The sequence below is a fragment of the Chiloscyllium plagiosum genome, unplaced genomic scaffold (assembly GCF_037043375.1).
Source record: "Chiloscyllium plagiosum isolate Xiang-an unplaced genomic scaffold, Cpla_swu_hap1 HiC_scaffold_3, whole genome shotgun sequence".
Classification (NCBI taxonomy): domain Eukaryota; kingdom Metazoa; phylum Chordata; class Chondrichthyes; order Orectolobiformes; family Hemiscylliidae; genus Chiloscyllium; species Chiloscyllium plagiosum.
Genome location: NW_028270141.1, coordinates 6,978,650 through 7,000,017, shown reverse-complemented (window position 1 = coordinate 7,000,017; position 21,368 = coordinate 6,978,650). Strand labels below are relative to the sequence as shown.

The 21,368-nt window shown below is 41.1% G+C and overlaps 1 protein-coding gene across 1 annotated transcript; it reads left to right on the top strand.

Annotated features, from left to right (window-relative positions):
* The first annotated feature begins 270 nt into the window (after positions 1-270).
* On the top strand, positions 271-15,903 carry kcns3a (potassium voltage-gated channel, delayed-rectifier, subfamily S, member 3a). The gene is made up of 2 exons (XM_043687446.2): positions 271-391; positions 13,874-15,903. Exon 2 carries the CDS (start codon positions 13,938-13,940, stop codon positions 15,423-15,425), a length of 1,488 nt encoding a protein of 495 aa, XP_043543381.1. The 5' UTR covers positions 271-391; positions 13,874-13,937; the 3' UTR covers positions 15,426-15,903.
* The last annotated feature ends 5,465 nt before the right edge of the window (positions 15,904-21,368 follow it).

The window sequence follows — 21,368 nt, the reverse complement described above, 5'->3', positions numbered from 1 at the left end:
AGCGCTGTGTTATACAGCCCCTTCTACACTGATCAGGACCATTGCAACAAATGTCAGTTTGCTGAACGGAACGGCAAATATTTCATTTTACCCTATTGGTGGGGGTGGGGGGGGGGGGGGGGAGAGCCAATCAAACCGAACGAAAAAGGTAAAGGACAGACCAGCCACCGAGCGAACGAGCCAAGTCCCGCCTCCAGACATAAGCTGGTGTTCAGTCTGCAATATCAGCAGGCAGTAGCAGCTTGGGGCGGAGTATGGGCAGCGTGGATGCTTCAAGTCAAATCCGTTGTATTCGGCCAGGATGTACTCCCACGGGTTTTGTGTATTTTTGCAACTACATGGTGAAAGCGTACCTTTGGACAAAAGCTATAATATCAAAATCCAGAGAAAGGTAATACACATGTACATACAATTCTTATATTTCAAAGTTGCCGGTGTGCTTAGTCCTTGCTCGGATTGTTCATTTGTATGGGGTTTTTTTGTAGGATGCTGAGGGGTGAGTTTTCGTGGCTTGAAACTTAACCTGATGACAGATTTTGCTCTTCCAGTACCACTAATCCAGATTTAAGACGATGTTAATACACCCAGCTTCCAAAAGTCTTGCAGCACTCGCTCACACGTTAGCCACGGTTTAGGCTTTGCATTTCTGGTGAAGGGCATTGCCTATATACATCAGCGTGATCAAAGTTTTCTCGCATTCTCTCAGGTATTTACTACACTCCCATAACTTAGTGTCTTAGATCTTAGTTGAGTTTAGCTTCAGTTTCGAGTCAGTATAATTGGCTGATCGCAATGTATTTGTGCATTTTATAGAGTTGCACTTTTGCAACCATTTAGATGCGTTAAGGTGTCTAAACGTTTTTAAACATCTTTCTGAAATCCGTGTCCCATGAATCCCCCTCCACTTTTCGCTAAACCACTGACTCTCCATCATCCGTTCGTTATTTAAGCGCATTTATTTTCTCACGACACGTCGCCTTTTATATGTTGTAATTTTCCCTTACATCCTGTAAGTTTCGAGGTCAAAAGTAACCAATCAAACTCACTGAAAATCATCTAGCAGTAGTCATTTTTTAAAAAAAAGTTGTCAAAATGTTGATATTCCGTCAGCATATGAGTCAGTCGCCTGTTTTAAGATTCCAAGTCCAGTCTTGTTAAATTATTCAGATGCACATGAATGCAATTAGTATGTGGTGCTGCATTCAGCAGTTTCAAAGCACGTTCACTAGTTATAAACGCAAGATAATAATTGTTTAAATGACATGGTATTTATCTGATAGAATGGTCCTTTTTGCAACATTAGCAGCACCCTCTAACTTGACAAGTTTAGGGTAGGTGAGAGGGACCCCGATGAGCGAGTATGGGAGCTGCAGAAACGTGTCTCCAGCAACTCCTCTCCCTGGGCAGCTGGCTCGGGCAAGAAGTTCTGCGGTTGTAAACCAACAGCATGTATTACCAGAGGTACCCAGAAAGTGAGGCCTCCCTGTTCTCAAGCAGAGAAAGGAAACTACAGAGAAAGGAAATCGATAGTTACATTCGGGAAGGAATTCTATGAGGCTGCAGTTGTATTGTTAAATTGTTAATTTAGTTATTTGGGCATTGGTGAGAGATATCGACGTGTTCATTGTTAGTTCATTACAACCATTATTCCGATGTGAGTCTGTTAGATCCGTCCTAAAAGTGGTATAATGCTTTCAGGGTGATGACTATTATTGCCTTTTCTTCTGATTCGCCCTTCTACTTTGTTCCAAAGGGAATTCATGGGCCAGCGGTGAAAATTCCCGGGTCAGCATTGCTCCCTGGACCATTTCTCATCCGTGCTCTGCCTTTCTTTCCAACTTGCATTAGAAACATCGCTGTTCATAAACCCTGCAAACAGTTCTTTCAAGTGATTGGAAACAATCTATTTCCTTTTTAAATTATTAAATGATTCGTTGTTAAACATTTCAGCGTTTGATTTTAATGGGTTCTGTTGATATATAAAGTCAACAGTCCGCTTTCTCTCTAAGATATTCAAATGCCTTGGGACAATATTTTCATTATTTTGCGTGACTTTACCAACGCTGAGTAGCAGGAAGGATGCTTAGTGCAATCCAAGGATAACTTCTTACGGTCCAAAATTAGCTGGAAAAATAGTGGAGAATTCATGGGCCACTGTATAAGAAGCTTCTCCATCTTAAGCAATTTATTTCAGGGCAAAACTATGGCATAGATTTTAAATGACCCAGACATTGAAAATTTTACCAACTCCACCATTTGACTTGTAAAATCAGAAGTACGTTGTTAACTCCCCCAGTGAGTGTGAAACAGTTCCTGGATTTGCACCATGATTATGAATCATTACTGAAGAAAGTTAGGATTGCATTTCAAGGCGAAATGGGGTGATTTATAGTCTTGGAAGGTCACTGAACCCCGGAGGCTCAAAAAGGGAATGCATTCAAACTGTGAACTCTTACAGAAAGTGCAGTATTCGCCCACAAGCTTTCAACATTTAAATATTTATGTTTTCATACTTTTTTCTGAACATCCTGTCTACTTTTTCTTTAGTTTGTTTAATTCACATATCCTTTGCCTAATGTTTGCTGTTTTCTTCTGGTTCTTTTGCATTTACTCAGTACCATTATTTGGCAAGGTCCCAGATGTCCCAGTTCAACATCTTTTTATGTTAGTAGCTCACACTCTAAGCAATAATTAGAGAAATCATGGGACTCAGTGGTGCTGCATCAAAATCCCAACACATTTTGGGACAATATAACTGTAAATAAGTGAGTTCTGACAAAAAAATCATTGATCTAAAACTTTCTCTATCCATAGCCACTGCTTAACATGAAGAGTTTCTTGTTAGTATTTTCTGTTTTCTTTTCAGTAGTATTCCCCAGTAATTTGCTCTTATAGTAGATGAGGTGTTATTCTGTAGTGCAGATGTGAGATCTATTGCCTGGCAGCAGTGTGACACATTAACCATATTAAAACACAGTCACTTCAAGTGATTTTGTCTTTTGTTGATCCTCTTAACGATAATGCTATGAGTAACTACTTTAACACTTGCAACTTTTTTTTAGGATCAGGTACAAAACCCCAATGTAAATGTCACTTTTTGTTTCTGAATTTTTATTGATAATATAATAGGACTTTTGCAGTTGACAGGGTGACCCAGTAGTATATGCAGACATTGCTTCTCTTTTGTCTGGTTAAATCGTTCACTGATGAAACTTGCTCAAGTGTTGAGCCATGTTTTGAGACTTCAGCTGTGATGCAAACATTATAGAATAGTGACCATGTTATATGGAGGTTGGAAATATATTTATTACTGTCACATTAATAAATATATTTTTGAATAAATGGTATCCACTTCTGACTTATTTTTACACTTCAGTGGCCTATCCATTGACTTAACAACTGCAATAAATGTCATTACTAAGGACAACTAGCTCAAAAATAGTGCAAAATTCTAATTTAACAGCTGAACAATGCTAATAGCACTGCAATTTCTTTTCTCACTACTCTTCAATGAATTCATCAATGGGAACTTTTTGATTTTTTTTGGAAAGAAAACATTCAATGCTTTGAAAATTCTGAGAGAGAGACAAAATTAACAGGAGGAATTTAGTGTAACCCCGTGGTATGTTTAGGGATGAGGAGGGTTATGCATTTAATGGGGGGAGAAGATGCTTTGTGGGATTGTGCCATCTTTCTGCCCCTGTCTAATTGATCCTCCCACCCAGCTGCTAACTGAGGCAGAAAATGGGGAATTAATTTTCACTGGAATATCTGATCCCACTGGCCAGCTTTCACTGCTGTTCAGATTGTGGCAGCCAGCAGAATAGGTGCACAAAAGCCCAATAATAACAACCCCTTTTGGGTATGATGGTTTGATCTAGGCAGTGATAGGAGTCCTTCATTGTCTGTGTGATTGAGCCAAGAACCTGACATCAGGAATTGGAAAAGATTGAGACCCACTCACCTGCCCTTGCCTCTGATCTCCTGCCCACTTGGTCTCTCCCTGTGACTCCCCACTGTGAGACCTCCATCCTATCTACACTCACCTGAACCCCAGGTATCTTGGTGATCCTGGGTCTCTGGTGGATACATTACCAGCATCTGTCCCATTATCAGTGCCTACAATGGGGAGTTGCTATTCCTCTGAGTCTCCTGATAGGTAGTTAACAGAGTGAGGTAAAAACAATGACTGCAGATGCTGGAAACCAGATTCTGGATCAGTGGTGCTGGAAGAGCACAGCAGCCTTTCCCAGCAGTGTGATGTGAAGCCTTTACTGGCTCCCTGACTGACAGGTGAAATCTCAGTTACCCCTATTCAATTAAATAATGTTTCTGTAGGTAATCATTCAGCAGACTATCCTTTAACAATATAAATATTATTACATTTGAACAGAGACTTTCAGAAACTTGGGACTTCCCAAAGCACTTTAATATACATCGAACTTTGGCAGTTATTGCTTAGAGAATGGAATATATAAATAGGGAAGTGTTGTTGGAATTGTACAAGGCATTGGTCAGATTGCGTCTGGATCACTGTGCATAGATTTGGTCCCTTCACTTCAGGAATGATATAATTACATTGGAGGCAGTTCAGAGAAAGCTCAATAGATTGATTCCAGAGATGAGGTGTTTGTGTTATGAAGAGAGATTGAGCAGTTGAGGTCTGTTTTGTCTGGAATTTATGAGGATGATTGCGATCTACTTGAGGTACATAAGATGCTAAAGGGGATTGACAAAGTAAATGTAGAAAGGACATTTCCCCTTGTGCAGCAATCTAGAGTGAGAGGTCAGAGTTTTAGGATCTGTAGAGTTCACCCTTCCAATAGGCATTGGATCATTGAATAAATTTGAGGAAAGAGACCGGTTTTTAATTAGTAATGGGTTCTGGGGAGCAGCAGAAGAGTGCAATAGAAGCCAAGGTGTGATTAGCCTCAATCATACCAGGCTTGAGGGGCTAAGTTTTCCTACTCTGGTTTTTGTGTTCTTATATAGGGGGTGGGCTCAGATTAATGTGTCCTGTTGGGGAGGAGTGAACCTCAGGCAGTGCAGCATTCCCTCCTTAATGCGTTGAAGCATCAACATGGAATTTGTTCCCAAATTTGTGGAATGGGATTTGAACTTTACTTCCTGACTCTGAGGAAAGGGGATGAAGCAGTGCTAGCAACTTGAACCACAGCTGACACAGCTAAGGATTATTAAGGACAAGGACCCCAGGCCTTTATCCTCCAATGGAATGTTCATTATATACAGTAACAACACAAACATACAAATGAATAGCGCAATATCTTGTAAAATTCAAAAGAGAACTTATCTCTCAGACCCTCGAGTGAGTTGCTGGGGAACAAAATACCTGTAGTTGTTCTTTGGTTTGCATTACATTCCCCTTATCTTCTCGGCAGTCACATTAAAGTGTTATTCAGTCAAATTCAGCACTAGAGCATGACATGTTGCTGTTATAGCAGTATGTTAACCATTGGCATGTTTGAAATACATCTATTCACTCCTTCAGCAAGAGATAACAACACTAATAAAACTTGGACTATATATTACTGTTACTTCTATACAAGAGGAAAAGCATATTAGTTTGGCAATCTCTTTTGAGTGCTTCCCAGATGCCAAGTGAGGCAATGTGCTTTCTGCAAAAGATCTTTGTGGGCTGGTGATCAGATGCACGTCATGATATGAGACTCTTGGACACAGTTGCAATATAGGCCATTCCTCACCTTTCAGTTGTGGACGAGTGGTTGCATCATCCTTTACCTGTGCTGACACAGTCGAATGTTGTCTATCAACTTGGAGGGTTATCAAATGCTTTCATGATGGGTTTCCAAGTCTTCACGAACACGGGTGTTCATGTTAATCATAATGCTTTCCATTTTGTGGAGCACACTGGCATTATGGTGGATGGGGTGAAATGGAGTTTGGCACCCCTAATGCTATCCCCACTGGTCTTCTGTCAGTGTATGGCAACTGCAGTATCATGAAGCAGTATTTTGTGGATAGATTTCACCCACTTCTGCATTGCAAAGTTGTTCTGGCTGTAGTTTCTCATGCTAGCATGATTGTTGACAAGTTTCTTTTACCCAACGTTATTGAGGTAACACCAATATGTGAGGTGCGAGTTTAAAAAAAACTCTGTTCAGCAATGGTGAGCTGGCATTTGTTGCAAACACCCGTCATGTCTTTTTGAAGAAAAGAAATGTGTCATCTCTTTCCTGGTCTGGCCTTTGTTACCTCTGAACCACACGGAATCAATGTTGATTTCACTAGTTTCCTGATCTCCCCTCCCCGCACCTTATCCCAGATCCAACCTTCCAACTCAGCACCAGTCTCTTAAACTGTCCTACCTGTCCATCTTCCTTCCCATCTATCCGCTCCACCCTCCTCTCCGACCTATCACCATCATCCCCACCCTTATCTACCGATCGCATTCCCTCCTACCTTCCCCCTCACCCCACTCCCTTCCTATTTATCTCTCAGCCCTCTTGCCCCACCCCCTCCCCCCACATTCCTGATGAAGCGCTTATGCTCAAAACATCGATTCCCCTGTTGCTCGGATGCTGCCTGACTGGCTGTGCTTCTCCAGCGCTACACTTTTTGATTCAGAACTACCACAGTCTGGTTGACTTTCTGAAAGGGCCTAGCAAACTATTCAATTGTTGACAAGGTGGCTCACTATCACCACCTTCTCAAAGGCAATTGCGGATTTAAAATCAATGCTAACTTTGCTAGTGACACCCACGGCCTATGGATGTATGAGAAAAGGGTTGTTGTGGTTGTGTTCGCCGAGCTGGGAATTTATGTTGCAGACGTTTCGTCCCCTGTCTAGGTGACATCCTCAGTGCTTGGGAGCCTTCTGTGATGTTTCCTCCAGCATTTATAGTGGTTTGTCTCTGCCGCTTCCGGTTGTCAGTTCCAGCTGTCCGTTGCAGTGGTCGGTATATTGGGTCCAGGTCGATGTGCTTATTGATTGAATCTGTGGATGAGTGCCATGCCTCTAGGAATTCCCTGGCTGTTCTCTGTTTGGCTTGTCCTATAATAGTCTCACAAACTTTAATGAGAAAAGGTTGTTAATAAACATAAGAAGATTTGTGCGATTAATTGATTGTTCAAAGCTTCAGAACATAGTTTTACACCATATAGAATTGTACGAGCATAGCTCCAATCTTCAGCTGTTTATGAAATTCTGCCTCTGTTGGAAGTAAGTGCAAGGATCGCTCAGAGCAAACTCTTCCTTCTCTGGCCAACTTCCAGCGTTTGGGAGGGCACTTTGTAAAACTCTTGTTATCTGGTTAGGGCTGAATGATTTGCCAATTTTTAAACTGTAGACAGAAGACGATGGGACAAACACTTTTGGGATTGTTGCCTGGTTTTCCTACCTTTGTAAGATAGCAATGACTTTGGATTTACACTGCATTCCGGGATTATTCTTGTGCCTCAAGGATGTTTGAGGTGAGTGTTGTGAGTCAAAACCACCTAACTGGGCCTTGGTTCTTGATAGATGTCAGTGAACCAGTGGCCTTGCCAGGATTGTTAATCAATCTGTAGGTGCTTGGTGCGTGTGTGTGTGTGTGTGTGTGTTAGTTCATTGACACTTTGCCAGCTGGAGATGTCCTGGGTTGAAAATCGTGAACAGATTGAAATTAAGGTGGCTGGATTTAGAGAGAATTCCAATGTGTGGCTAATACCACTGGTGCTAATTGTAGGGTTAAGGCAGGCACAGATTAATGAACAGAGTTACCATGCCAAGATGTTTCATACAAATATGTACCTGTCCCAGTAAAATTGGCCTTAATGCAGAAAACCCACATACAATCACTGGATCATTAGAACATAAGAACTAGGAGCAGGAAAAGGCCATTCTGCCCCTTGAGCCTGCTCCTGCTCCTCAATAGGATCCCAATTGATCTCATTTTGGCCTTGACTTTACTTTCCTGCTCACTCTCTATAATCCTTTGAACCAATAGTAATTAAAAATCTGTCTAACCCCTCTTTAAATTTACTTAGTGCTCCCAGCATCTACTGTGGTAGTGAATTCCATGGATTCACAATCCTTTAAGAGAAGTATTTTTTCCTCATCTGTTTTAAACCTGCTACCCCTTATCCTCAAACTGTGACTTCCTATTTTAGATTGACCCACATAAAAAAATATCCTTTTTATGTCTATTTTGTCAATCCCCCCCTTTAGCATCATATATACTTCAATTTGATTTCTTCTCATTCTTCTAAATTCCAGAAAGTATATGCTCAAACTCTGTTCATAAAACAAACCCCTCATCTCTGGAATCAATTGAGTGAACCTGCCTGTAATGCAACAATGTTCCTCAAGTAAGGAGACCAAAGCTGCATGCAATATGTCCAATGCAGTCTCACTAATGCCTTGTACAGTTCCAGCAACACTTCCCTAAGTTTATGCTCTCTTTCTTTAGCAATAAATGCCAAAATTCCATTTGCCATTCTTATTACCTGCACCTGAGATGAGCTTTCAGTGATTCATGGACAAGGACACCCAGATCCCTCTGCACTGATGTATTGTTAAGTTTTTCATCATATAGATAATAAGTTAATGTTTTATTCCTTTGATCGAAATGGATAACCCCACACTTATCCAAAATATCAATATTCTTACATATAAAAGCATTGCCAGAAGTACCTGAGGCACAGTCAGCATTTCCATGACAAGACAAAAGTGAGGACTGCAGATGCTGGAAACCAGAGTTGAGGTTAGAGTGGTGCTGAAAAAGCACAGCAGGTCAGGCAGCATCCGAGGAGAAGGAAAATCGACATTTCGGGCAAAAGCTCTTCATCAGGAATTTCCACTACAATGCAAGTAGCAACAGCAACAGTAGTTGAGGACTTTCAGATTAACCATAATCTCATTGAATGGCACAGCAGCCTTGATGGGCTGATTGACCTGCTTCTGCCCCTATGTTCTATGGTCTTTACTGCTGGTGGTTCTTCAGTCCAATCTGTATTTTGGATTTCTGATTGATTTGATCAGCAAGAGTCCTGATGATAGTGTGGTTACTTCGGAATTCAGATAAGACCAAGCTGACCAGCAGCAAGGGGACCATCACCAGTTACAGGCTATTGTTTTCGGATGTCCCAGACCTGTAAGAGAATGCAGAACAGCAGAGAAGTGCAGAACAAAGAACAAAGAAGCAATAAAGAACAATACAGCACAGGAACAGGCCTTGTGGTCCTCTAAGCCTATGCTATCACATTTTGCCCTTCCATACTAAAACTGTCTTCACTTACAGGATCCATATCACTCTATTCCCTTCCTGTTCATGTATCCGTCCAGGTGCTTCTTGAATGCTGCTATTGTGCCAGCTTCCACCACCTCCTCTGGCAGTGTGTACCAGGCACTCGCCACCCTTTGTGTGAAAAACGTGCCTTACACATCTCTTTGAAACTTCCCCCACACCCCGAGTACCTTGACCCTGTGTCCCCTCATACTTTCCACTCTATCCATGCCACTCACAATCTTATAAAGTGCTATTAGGTCACCCCTCAACCTCCTGCTTTCCAGTGAAAACAAACCCAGTCTATCCAACCTTTCTTCATAGTGAAAATCCGCCATCCCAGACAACATGCTGGTAAAACTTTTCTGTACCCTCTCCAAAGCATCCACATCCTTCTGGTAATGTGGTGATCTGAACTGTACGCAATATTCCAAGTGTGACCTAACAAAAGTTCTGTAAAACTGCAGTATAACTTGTCTATCTTGATACTCAATGCTGAATGAAAGTGAGCAGGCCATAGACCTTTTTTACTACCTTATCTACCTGCACTGCCATCTTCAGAGTTGTGTGGAGCTGCACACCCAGATCCCTCTGCAAAACAGTGCTCTAAGGGTTCTGCCATTCACTGCAGCTCCAAGGATACCATATCAGCACAGGCAGAAGATAATCTTCCATTGCTTGTTTGAAAGCATTGTTGCAAAAAGCCTCAAAAAGACTTGTATTGCCAAATGTTGCATCCAATCATGCATGCACTTGCAGCCTGCAGAAATAAGTCCTGCTGCTAAGACAGGCCGTCCTGGCTATGTTTCATCAGTCACTGTCAAAGGTACCTGCCTTGAAGCACCTTCACTTCTGGATTTGTCCAGGATTATTTGGTGATACCTGTGGGACCTCGCAATTGGTGGCAGACAGATACAGAATGCAGATGATTGATTACTTCTTTGCCATGGCCTGACAGTTCAATGAACTGTATCTTCAATAGTATCAGACAGAATAAATGAATGAGCGTGTGAGACTGTGGCTGTGATTGACTTTCCACATATTGCACTTAAAATGACCATCGATTATCAAGGGTATTTGTCAACCACCAGGCTTTCCACTCCTTTTCAATGTTCAAATGGTGTGCAAGCACAAAAAGGTGTTTATTTAGGCAAGGTGTGGAGGAGCCAGTGTTGGATTGGGGTGGATAAAGTTAAAAATCACACAACACCAGGTTACAATCCAATAGATTTATTTGGAACAACTAGCTTTTGGAACGCTGCTCCTTCATCAGCTACCTGACGAAGGAGCAGCACTCTGAAAGCTAGTGCTTCCAAATAAGTCTGTTGGATTATAACCTAGTGTTGTGTGATTTTTAACTTTATGTAGGCATGCACAGTAATCACAGGTGGCTTCCATGATGCTTTTGTCCTGCAGTAGTTCACCCTCACTATCTCTTTGCACCTCCATGTTGATTCGCCACTGCTGGCTTTGAACTGAGGACTACTCACTTAAACAGTAGCACCACTCAAATTATTGAGGAAGGAGATTTAAATAGTGGTACAATGAATGTTGTGGGCTCTTATGGTGCTGTGATAGCATCCCTACCTGTGAGCCAGGAGTCCCCGGTTCAAGTCTCACCTGCTCCAGAGGTGTGTAATAACACCTCCAAACAAGTTGATTTGAAAATGCCTACAATGAATGTTGTGTGACCACCATATTAGTCATCGACGAAGCTGTTGGCATACTGAAGGTGCGTTTAGTAAAGGAATTAAGGGTTAAAGTGAGAGGGTGGGTAAGTGGAGCTGAGGCCACGAGCAGATCAGCCATGATCTTATTGAATGGCGGAGCAGGCTTGAAGAGCCAGATGGCCTACTCCTGCTCCTAGTCCTTATGTTCCTATGTTCAGCTTCCTGAGTATGGCTGGAGGTGTCCTTCAATAGGCAGGGGCTTCAGATCAGTTATGGTGTATTGAGTTGTGCAACACATAACAATCAGGTTTGGATTTGTCGGAGGAGCACAGAGGCCTAAAGTTTCTTGATGAATCATTCTTAGGAAGGAAAAGATTGTAAGGGGGAGGAGCAGGGTAATGAGGGACTGAAACATTATTTGAGCAGCATACCACCAGCTCTACACATTGCTGCCTGAGATACCCTCATTATTACTAAGTTCAATAAAGTTCCACCTGTGAGCCATTTAACACACTTCATGACCAAATGCAAAAATCACTTTGGCTCTCCTGCACAATGCCACTTAGGCAAATCCTTTCTGCAAACAGCCTGGACTCCATTGGAATTGCCTGGGAAATTGACCATTCCAATAGGCAACTGGAACCCTCTGAAAGTATCCATTTAAATCAGGGAATTTGGAGAGTTCTGCTGAAATGAAAGAAATACCTACTCAGGAAAGTTAGATGATTAAAACATAGACTAAGACTTGGGTAACTGTTTAACTGGAGGAGAAAGTGAGGTCTGCAGATGCTGGAGATCACAGCTGGAAATGTGTTGCTGGAAAAGCGCAGCAGGTCAGGCAGCATCCAGGGAACAGGAGAATCGACGTTTCAGGCATAAGCCCTTCTTCAGCCCTTCATTCCTGAAGAAGGGCTTATGCCCGAAACGTCGATTCTCCTGTTCCCTGGATGCTGCCTGACCTGCTGCGCTTTTCCAGCAACACATTTCCAGCCCCGTAACTGTTTAACTGACCCTCTAATTTAACCTGCCCAACTCCACCTTTAAACCCCCAATCCCTATTCCAATACTACTGCTTACTGTCCACCCTCCTGCCTCCATAAGACTCTCCCCTGTCTTCCAGAACCACTCCACTACTGACAGACTAGTCCCTTCTCCCTGCCAGACCCAATACCCTGTAGCTAACCTTACCTAAATACTCCAATACTCACCTGGCCCCATTTCCACCTTGCTTCATAGCACCCTACCCATGTGCCACTGCACCCACCTGACATTGTACCCACCCGACATTGTACCCACCCGACATTATACCCACCCGACATTGTACCCACCTGACATTGTACCCACCTGACATTGTACCCACCTGACATCGTACCCACCTGACATCGTACCCACCTGCCACTGTACCCACCTGACATCGTACCCACCTGACATCGTACCCACCTGACATCGTACCCACCTGACATTATACACATTGAGATCCCAAACAACTGAGACCCTGACATCCTACTTTCGTGGCATCCTGACCTCTGACTTGGCTTATACACATGCCCTTTCACAGGACTGTTAAAGTATCTGTCTGTGACACTGGACATTTAAATCATGGAATAAAGCAGCTACCACTGTGAGAAAGGGAGAGAGATTTGACTTCCCTTGAATATCCTGCACTAGGAGGGATCTGTTGCATTTAAAGTAGATTCTACATTTCTGAAGGAGCTTTGATCAGAATCTTCTGTCAGAAATGCTGTGTCCCTTTTTTAAATTTGATGGTAGGAGTGGAGTTGCAATCTGACTGTGACCTCAAAGCTTGTCCACCATCTACAAGGCAGAAGTCAGGAATGTGATGGAATGCTCCCCATTGCCTGGATGGGGGAAGCTCCAACAACACTCCAACAAGAAGCTCGACACCATCATGACAAAGCAGCCCACTTGATTGGTACCACATTCACAAACATCCACTCCCTCCACTACCGATGCTCAGTAACAGCAGTGTGTACTATCTACAAGATGCACTGCAGAAGTTCACCAAAGATCCTCAGATAGCACCTTCCAAATCCATGACCACTTCCATCTAATAAGACAAGGGCAGCAGGTACATGAGAATACATGGAAGTTCTCCTCCAAGCCACTCACCATCTTGACTTGGAAATATATCACTGTGCCTTCACTGTTGCTGGGTCAAATTCCTGGAATTCCCTCCCTAAGGGCATTGTGGGTCAACCTACAACACATGGACTGCAGCAGTTCAAGAAGACAGTTCATCACTACACTCTCAAGGTCAACTAAGGACAGGCAATAAATACTGGCCAGCTAGTGATACCCGCATCCCACAAATGAATTTTAAAAACTGAAAAGGTTCAGTGTGCTGTATCTGCCTGGTTTAAAAGTTTGACAAGTTCTCAGTGTATATTCAAACAGATTTTGCAAAATAAATTAATCTATCTACTTTTCTTTAAGTTTGCCAATGCTATCCATTCCATAGGCTCCTTGGTTATTTGTTCCAATAAGTTGGTCACCCTACATATGAATACTTGAATCCAAATGGTTATTCAATTACATGATTTATCTAATCATTGTTGCTTTGAAATTTTAGTTGGCAATGATAGTGGATAAATGTTTGATACTCAATGACATTTTTATTGATAACATTAAGTCTGTACTGAAAAGTAAACAAGCTTCAATTGCGAATATAACCACCTGTTTGATCTTTTAGGTCTTTATCTGTTTATTATTTTACCTATTTTGATGGATTGGTTAACTATTGTGGAAGATAATATTTGAATCTCTGTATCCAATTTTACCTCGATGAGGATGAGTGTTAATACCTTACTGTAGTTCATTAGCTTTTGGGATCTTTGGGTGTTTCATGATCTCTATGTTTTAAAGTGGTATTAAATAATTCTTACTATGTCCTTCTCTTTTACAACTGTGTATTGTTAAGTAACAACTGTTGTATTTTAGGTCTAAGATGTCCATTATTTCCAAATATTAAATGGAAGCAACAAATCGGTAAGGACTTGACGACATGGTTTACGGGCAGATGTTCGAAAGGACAGCGGCTGATCATGAACTTGTCAATATAAATGTGGGAGGATACAAGCAGAGAGTTAACCAAGGTACCTTGCAGCGGTTTCCTCAAACAAGGTTAGGAAAACTACTGAACTGTGACACCGAGGAGGCTATTTTAGAGCTCTGTGATGATTACAATGTTGTGGATAAGGAATATTACTTTGATCGGAATCCATGCTTATTCCGCTACATTTTGAACTTTTACTACACTGGAAAACTTCATGTCATGGAGGAACTGTGCGCATTTTCCTTCAGCCAAGAAATTGAGTACTGGGGAATTAATGAACTTTTTATTGACTCCTGCTGCAGCAACAGATATCAAGAGAGGAAGGTGGACAAAGATTGGGAGCAGAAAAGTGATGAAAGTATCGATTCTTCCTTTGAAGAACTATCAGCCTTGGATAAAGATTTGGATAAATTTGACAGCATGTGGTGTGGGAATGTAAGAAAGAATGTATGGCTCAGATTAGAAAATCCTGGATACTCGCTTTTGGCCAAAGCATTGGCAGTTTTATCTTTAAGTGTTGTCCTTACATCCATTGTGGCAATGTGCATTCATAGCATGCACGAGTTCCAACAGTTTGATGAGGATGACAAAGAGATTGTTCATCCTGCACTTGAAGGATTGGAGATTGCATGTATAGTTTGGTTCACTACGGAGTTCATTGCAAGATTTACAGTTGCGCCTTGTCTCAAGAAATTCTTCAAAAACCCCTTGAATATCATTGATTTTGTTTCCATTCTACCATTCTACTTCACACTGGCTGTGGAGACGATGGATGAGGACAGCGAGGAGTTGGAAAACGTGGGTAAAGTGATTCAAATTCTTCGTCTAATGAGGATATTCCGTATCCTGAAGCTAGCCAGGCATTCAGTGGGACTACGGTCCTTGGGAGCCACGCTCAGGCACAGCTACCATGAAGTTGGGCTCTTGCTTTTGTTTTTAACAGTTGGCATCTCCATATTCTCTGTCCTTGTTTATTCTGTTGAAAAAGATGAAACTGAGTCAGGCCTTCATAGTATTCCAATGAGCTGGTGGTGGGCAACCATCAGCATGACCACAGTTGGGTATGGGGACACATATCCAGTCACTCTATTTGGAAAGCTCATTGGCACCGTCTGTATTATATGTGGGATTTTAGTAGTGGCGTTGCCCATCACTATCATTTTCAATAAATTTTCAAAGTATTATAGGAAGCATAAAATGGTGGATATTAACCACTGCAATGCAGAACTTGCAGAAGATTGTTCCTCACCTTACATGAATATTCGAAACATATATGCCAAAAATATGCATTCTCTCATAGCTAGTATCTCTTCCATGGTTAGCACCAATGCCAGTGACGATAGCACCATAGATGCCTCTAGCATTCGAGATCAAGAAACCATTCAGAACATTACTGCATTTGAGAACTGTTCAGCAAAACAGAACACTGTCAATTGACTATATTCACTGCTTTCCAATCAAAGTTGTTTTATGATTATTTATTTGTTGCATTTTGCAATACTCAGGGTATGATACGTTCGACACACAATCACTATTTAAATGATTGTAGTAGCAAAATGGAAATGAAAGAAGCATGTGAATCAATTTCCTGACTTCTATTTTATGCAAGTATACATGTTGTTAGTGTTTTGTCTCATTCTAAAATAAATGACAATGCAATAATAAACTAAGTAAAATGAAAACATAATAATGATTGTATGCCTGCAGGAATATATGATTTGATTTGATTTGATTTGTTATTCATTTTAGCAACAAGATGCAAACCAGCATAAATTATGACTGCATCTGTTTAGGAATAGTTTCCATTTCTTAGATGCGTGCAGAAAAGACTGCATGAAAAAGAAGAATATAAAATTTTAAAAATCTAATATATTCTGTACATTGGTTAACGTAATAAAGAACTTAATAAATATCCATTTAACGTACCTAGAGTAATGTGCTTTGTAATGAGATATTATTCAAAATACACAGACTACCAAGTTAACAGTCAATAAGAACAAAAAAAATGATCATCTCAAATTAAAAGTAGTCATCTCTCTATAAAAGTTACCTTGGGAAGTTTTATGTTTGTTTCGAGTTTGCAGCAGAATTCACTTTTTCACCAAGTACAAAGTGCACAGATACCTTATTTTCACAGTCACCCAAAGCTTGGCTTTGAAGTTGGAAGGTTCTAGATGCAAGCAGAATTCCATTGCTGTCAACCTCGGTTCAATTGTAGCAGAAGTTAAGAGTTCAGGTTCTACTTCTGAAACTTGAATAGGTAATCAGCATAACATCTCTGTGAATTACAATGAAATGATAACACTGAACAAAATGTGTTGTCATTATTTCCTTGCTGTTTGTGGGATCATGCATTGTACAAGACGTACGCTGCATTTTTTTCACATTTCAACAGTGACTACCTTATTGACTGGAAAACGTTCGAAATGACATAAAAGGTGTTGTGTAATTACAGTTAAAAAAATCTGAATCTCCCAAAAACACCTCAAAAACTCAGTTGATATTTGGAGCAGGCAAATGAGAATTGAGAATGTATAAAGACCTTTTTGGTTTCCTGGCGTTTCACTTAAACTTTGTGTTCAATTTGCTTTAAAATAACCAAAGTCTGGAAGGATAACAAGAGTAAATCAGACAAAGTTCAGTCGAAGTGAGTGTGATTCATTTTTGAAGATATTTCATTTTTAAACAAGGGATTACTATATTAAGCATTTCCTAGTCCACTCATCTCAGTATTTTGATCTTGATTTCAGCTAGTAGATTGATTAGAATCAAGGTCAAATATTGAGGTCAGCCTGTGGTGTGTGATCTATTAACTCAATCTCTGCAGTGAAAATAACTATAATGGATTACATTTGAAAAATAGATTTTACAACATTGGAGTTTCCCTAAGTTTTTATCTTTTACATCTATACAAATGGATTGTGACATATAGCAAATTTGTGAATTTGGTCCTTACTGAAAACTACTCACACGGAGTATGAAACTGCAATCGAAAAGATACAATTAGCATAGAGGATTATCAACAAGCAGGCTAAAATTTATTCAAATCAAGGATTGCACAGACCTTGCACAGATGAAAATGCAATTTCCAACTGTTTGAACTTGGAATGTATATAAAGTTATCAGTTACTCCATTAACAAAAAAGGCTGGAATTTTTCTTTGCCTACTCCTGCCCTCAGTTCCTTTTTAACTCTGCCAAATTGAGAACTCTTTCCCCTTTGGCAGCAATATGCAAGGTCCTCCCAGGGTTGGGGGTTTGATCACCTTTCTTGGGATCAGACTCCCTCTGTGGTCAGATGTTGTACTTTCCAACTGTTGAGAATCAGAGTCTGGACCTGTTCTTCACCAGAATTGGGGATTGGAGTGACACGCACACACACAAACCAGCTCTAATCCACCCCCTGGAAATCATGTTCCCGCAAAGCTTCAGAATAGCTCCCCCCACCCATATTAGGAATCAGATCCTTCTTGTCACTAGGACTAAAACCCATCCCTCCATCTGGTTCTGGATTAAATGTGCCATTCTCTGAATCCTGTTTCTACAATTTGTTCCCGAGTCCATATCACCCACCAAAAGCCAAAATTGCCAATCATGCTCACCCATGCATAAGAAATTGTCAAAGATGAATGAGCACAGAACATAGAACAGGACAGCACAGCACAGGCTCTTTGGCCCCTGATATTGTGCTGGCCTTTTAGCCTACTCTCAGATCAGACTAACCTACATATCCTTCATTGTACTATCATCCATGTGCCTATCCAAGAGTCACTTAAATGTCCCTAATATATCTGACTCTACTGCTGTCAGTGCATTCCACACACCCACCCCTCTCTGTGTAAAGAACCTACCTCTGACATCTCCCCCAAACCTTCTTCCAATCACGGTAAAATTGTGCCCTCTCGCGATAGACATTTCTACCATGGGTAAAAAGTCTCTGGCTATCCACTTTATCTATGCCTCTCAACATCTTATATGCCTCTATCAAGTCATCTCTCATCGTTCTTCACTCCAATGAGAAAAGCCCTTGTTCCCTCAACGTTTCTTCATAAGACATGCCCTCCAGTCCAGGCAGCATTCTGGTAAACCTCCTCTGCACCCTCGCTATAGCTTCCACATCTTTCCTATAATGAGGTGACCAGAACTGATCACTATATTTCAATTGTGTCTAACCAGGCCTCTATAGAACTGCAGGATAACCTTGCGGCTCTTAAACTCAATCCTCCTGCTAATGAAAGCCAATACGCCACACCCCTTCTTAACAATCTGATCAACCTGGGTGGCTACTTTGAATGATAGAGGGAACCTCTGATTTCTTTTCTAAAACTTCACCATGACTAACCCCAACACCATCCCTCCCCAACCCACCCCAACACACGTACATTACCCTATCTTGCTAAATCTAGTACCAGAGAATTGGAAAACTGCCAATGTGACATAAAAGGGAGAGTGGCAAAATGTCTGTAACTATAAGCTTATAAACCAATAATTTATTATTAGAAAAATATTGGATTATTAAAGAGATAAAAGCAGAACATTTGGAAAATCATAATCTAATCGAGCAGATCAGCATGGCTTTGTGAAAGGAAAATTGTGGCTGATTCATTTATTAGAGATTTTGAGGAAGTCTTGACTAGAATGGATAGAACAGAAAAGTAGACGTGTTTCATTTGGACTTGCAGAAGGCATTCAACCAAGTACCTCGCAACAGGTTAAGTTATAAGAGCCAAGGTGTGGAGGCGGTATGTTGACATGGACAGAGAATTGGTTCATATACAGGAAACAATAACTGGGGATAAGGGGTTCATTTTCAGGTTGGTGACCTGTGACCAATGTCATTCCAAAGGAATCAGTACTAGGACTGCGGATGTACTATAGCCAAACTTACAGATGATACAAAAATTAGCTATGATCTTATTGAATGGCAGAACAGACTTGAGGGGCCAAATGGCCTCATGTTCCTACTTCTTGTCATCTTTTAGGCCAATGTATTTTACCTCTCAACTTTTTTGTCGATATATGTAATCATAGCATCCAGCTAGCATTTGATATCATATTGCTTCCAATGTTCTAAATGTTATTGAGAATATTTCTGTTGAATAGTATTTATGGCGTCTAATACACAACTGAGGAGAAAATGATAATCTGACTTGAAAATAAAAAGTAGGCTTTTAAAGCACCAATTTCACAATCAACAAATATTTCCTGTGTTTATAGTATTTGAGCCTTGTTCCAGTATAATTTAATATTTTGGACTATGTTAATTGAAAACTCATAATGGAATGCCATGTAATATTTTAAAGTATTTTTAACATTCAGTGCAAATAATAGCTGTCAGAAAGCATAGTGCTGAATCACAGCTGGCCCAACTGGAATGCCTTGCTTGTGATTATGGAGCTGGATTGGATTGGGGGTTATCATTGAGACCAGCAGCAGGGAAGGCGTTAATAACATAGTTGATGCAGAGACACAGTTGTCACAGCTGGCAGGGAGTACAGTTCACAGAGATGCAAGGAAGCAATTTCCATTGCTTGATATAGTGGGCAGGGTATGTATAATTGTAACACATGACATTCATCACAGTAGGGATTGTAATATACACAACTACAATACTAGGTGTCACATCAAAGGCTGCTGCACAAAACAAGAACTCATGTGTAGGAAGTAACGTCATGGATTGAGGATTTCTGAGTACACAAGAGGCAGAGAGTAGGGATGAAGGAGAGTCGCTTTGGGTTGGCAAGCTGTAACTAGCTGAGTTTCACGGGGATTGGTAAAGTCTCAACTATTTACAATCCATATCAACAATTGGGTGAAGGGACCGACTGTATCATATCCAAGAATTCTGATGACACCAAGATAGGAGGGAAAGTAATTTGTTCAGACATGGTGTGGAACCTACAAAGGGATATACACAGGTTAATGCATCATGCAAGAATTTCACAGATGGTCAATAATGTGGTAACATGTAAACGTATTCACTTCGGCAGGAGGGAGAGAAAAAACAGCAGTTTGTCTAAATGGAGAGAAATTGCAGACTGTTATGGTACAGATGGGTTGGGGTGTCCTGTACACAAACTACACAGTTAATATGCAGGCACACCAAGTGAATACAAAGGCAAATGGAATACTAATGCTTTTCACAATGGGAATGGAATCTAAATGTCGGAGGGGAACTTTATTATGGCTGTCCAGGGTTTTTGTGAAACCAAAGCTGCATCTTAGTTTGGGGAGAGGCATTGGAACAGATCACGTTCTCTGTGTCTTCTCTGTCCCATCCACAGGAGGATAGTTCACTCAAAGCTGAAAGAGGGTTAAATTGGCTAGCTGTTTAAGGGTCACTGGACCCAAAATGTTAACCACTTTCTCGCCACACATGCTGCCAGACCTGCTGGGTTTTCCAGAAGTTTCTGATGTTGTTTCTAAGTTGGCTTATAGTAGGACTTCTACCAAAAACCTGGGATGAGATCCCACCTACAAACTCATTCCTGACAAAATCAGAGCTCAGTCATGGGGAGTGCAAATAGAAACCTGACAAGGTCAGAAGTGGGGATATCCATCAATGAATGAACGATGTTCAGCACCATTCACAACTCCTCAGATACTGAAGCGGTCTATGTCCAAATGCAACAAGACCTGGACTGTATCCAGGCTTGGGCTGACAAGTGGCAAGTAACATTCATGATGCATAAATGCCAGGCTATAACAATCTCCAATAAGAGACAATCTAACCATTGTTCCTTGACATTCAATGGCATTGCCATCACTATTAACATCCTGGGGGTGACCTTTGACCAGGAACTGAACTGGACAAGCCATATAAGTACAATGGATATAAGAGTAGGTCAGAAGCGAGGAATTCTGCAGGGGTAACCCACCTCGTGCTTCTCTAAAGCCTGTCTACCAACTACAAGACAGATGTCATGACTGTGATGGAACACTTTCCACTGCTTCTGCCTGCAGCTCTAACATCAGAGGCAGGATAGTTAAAAAGGCATTTGACACAGTTGCTTTTATTGCTCAGTCCTTTGAATATAGAAGTTGAGAAGTCATGTTGAGTTTGTACAACATTGATGAGGCCTTTTCTGGAATACGTGTCCAGTTCTGGTCACCTAATTGCAGGAAGGATATTATGAAGCTGCAGAGGGTTCAGAAGAGATTACCAGGATGTTGCTGGGGATGGAAGATTTGAATTATAAAAAAAGGGTGGATAGTCTGGGACTTTCACTGGAGCTTAGGAAACTGAGAGGTGACGTTATAGAAGTTTATAAAATAATGAGGGATATGGATAGGGTTTATTGTAGTTGACCTGAGGGAAAATGTTTTTACACGGAGGGTGTTTCACCTGTGGAATGAGCTTCCTGTGGAAGTAGTAGATGTG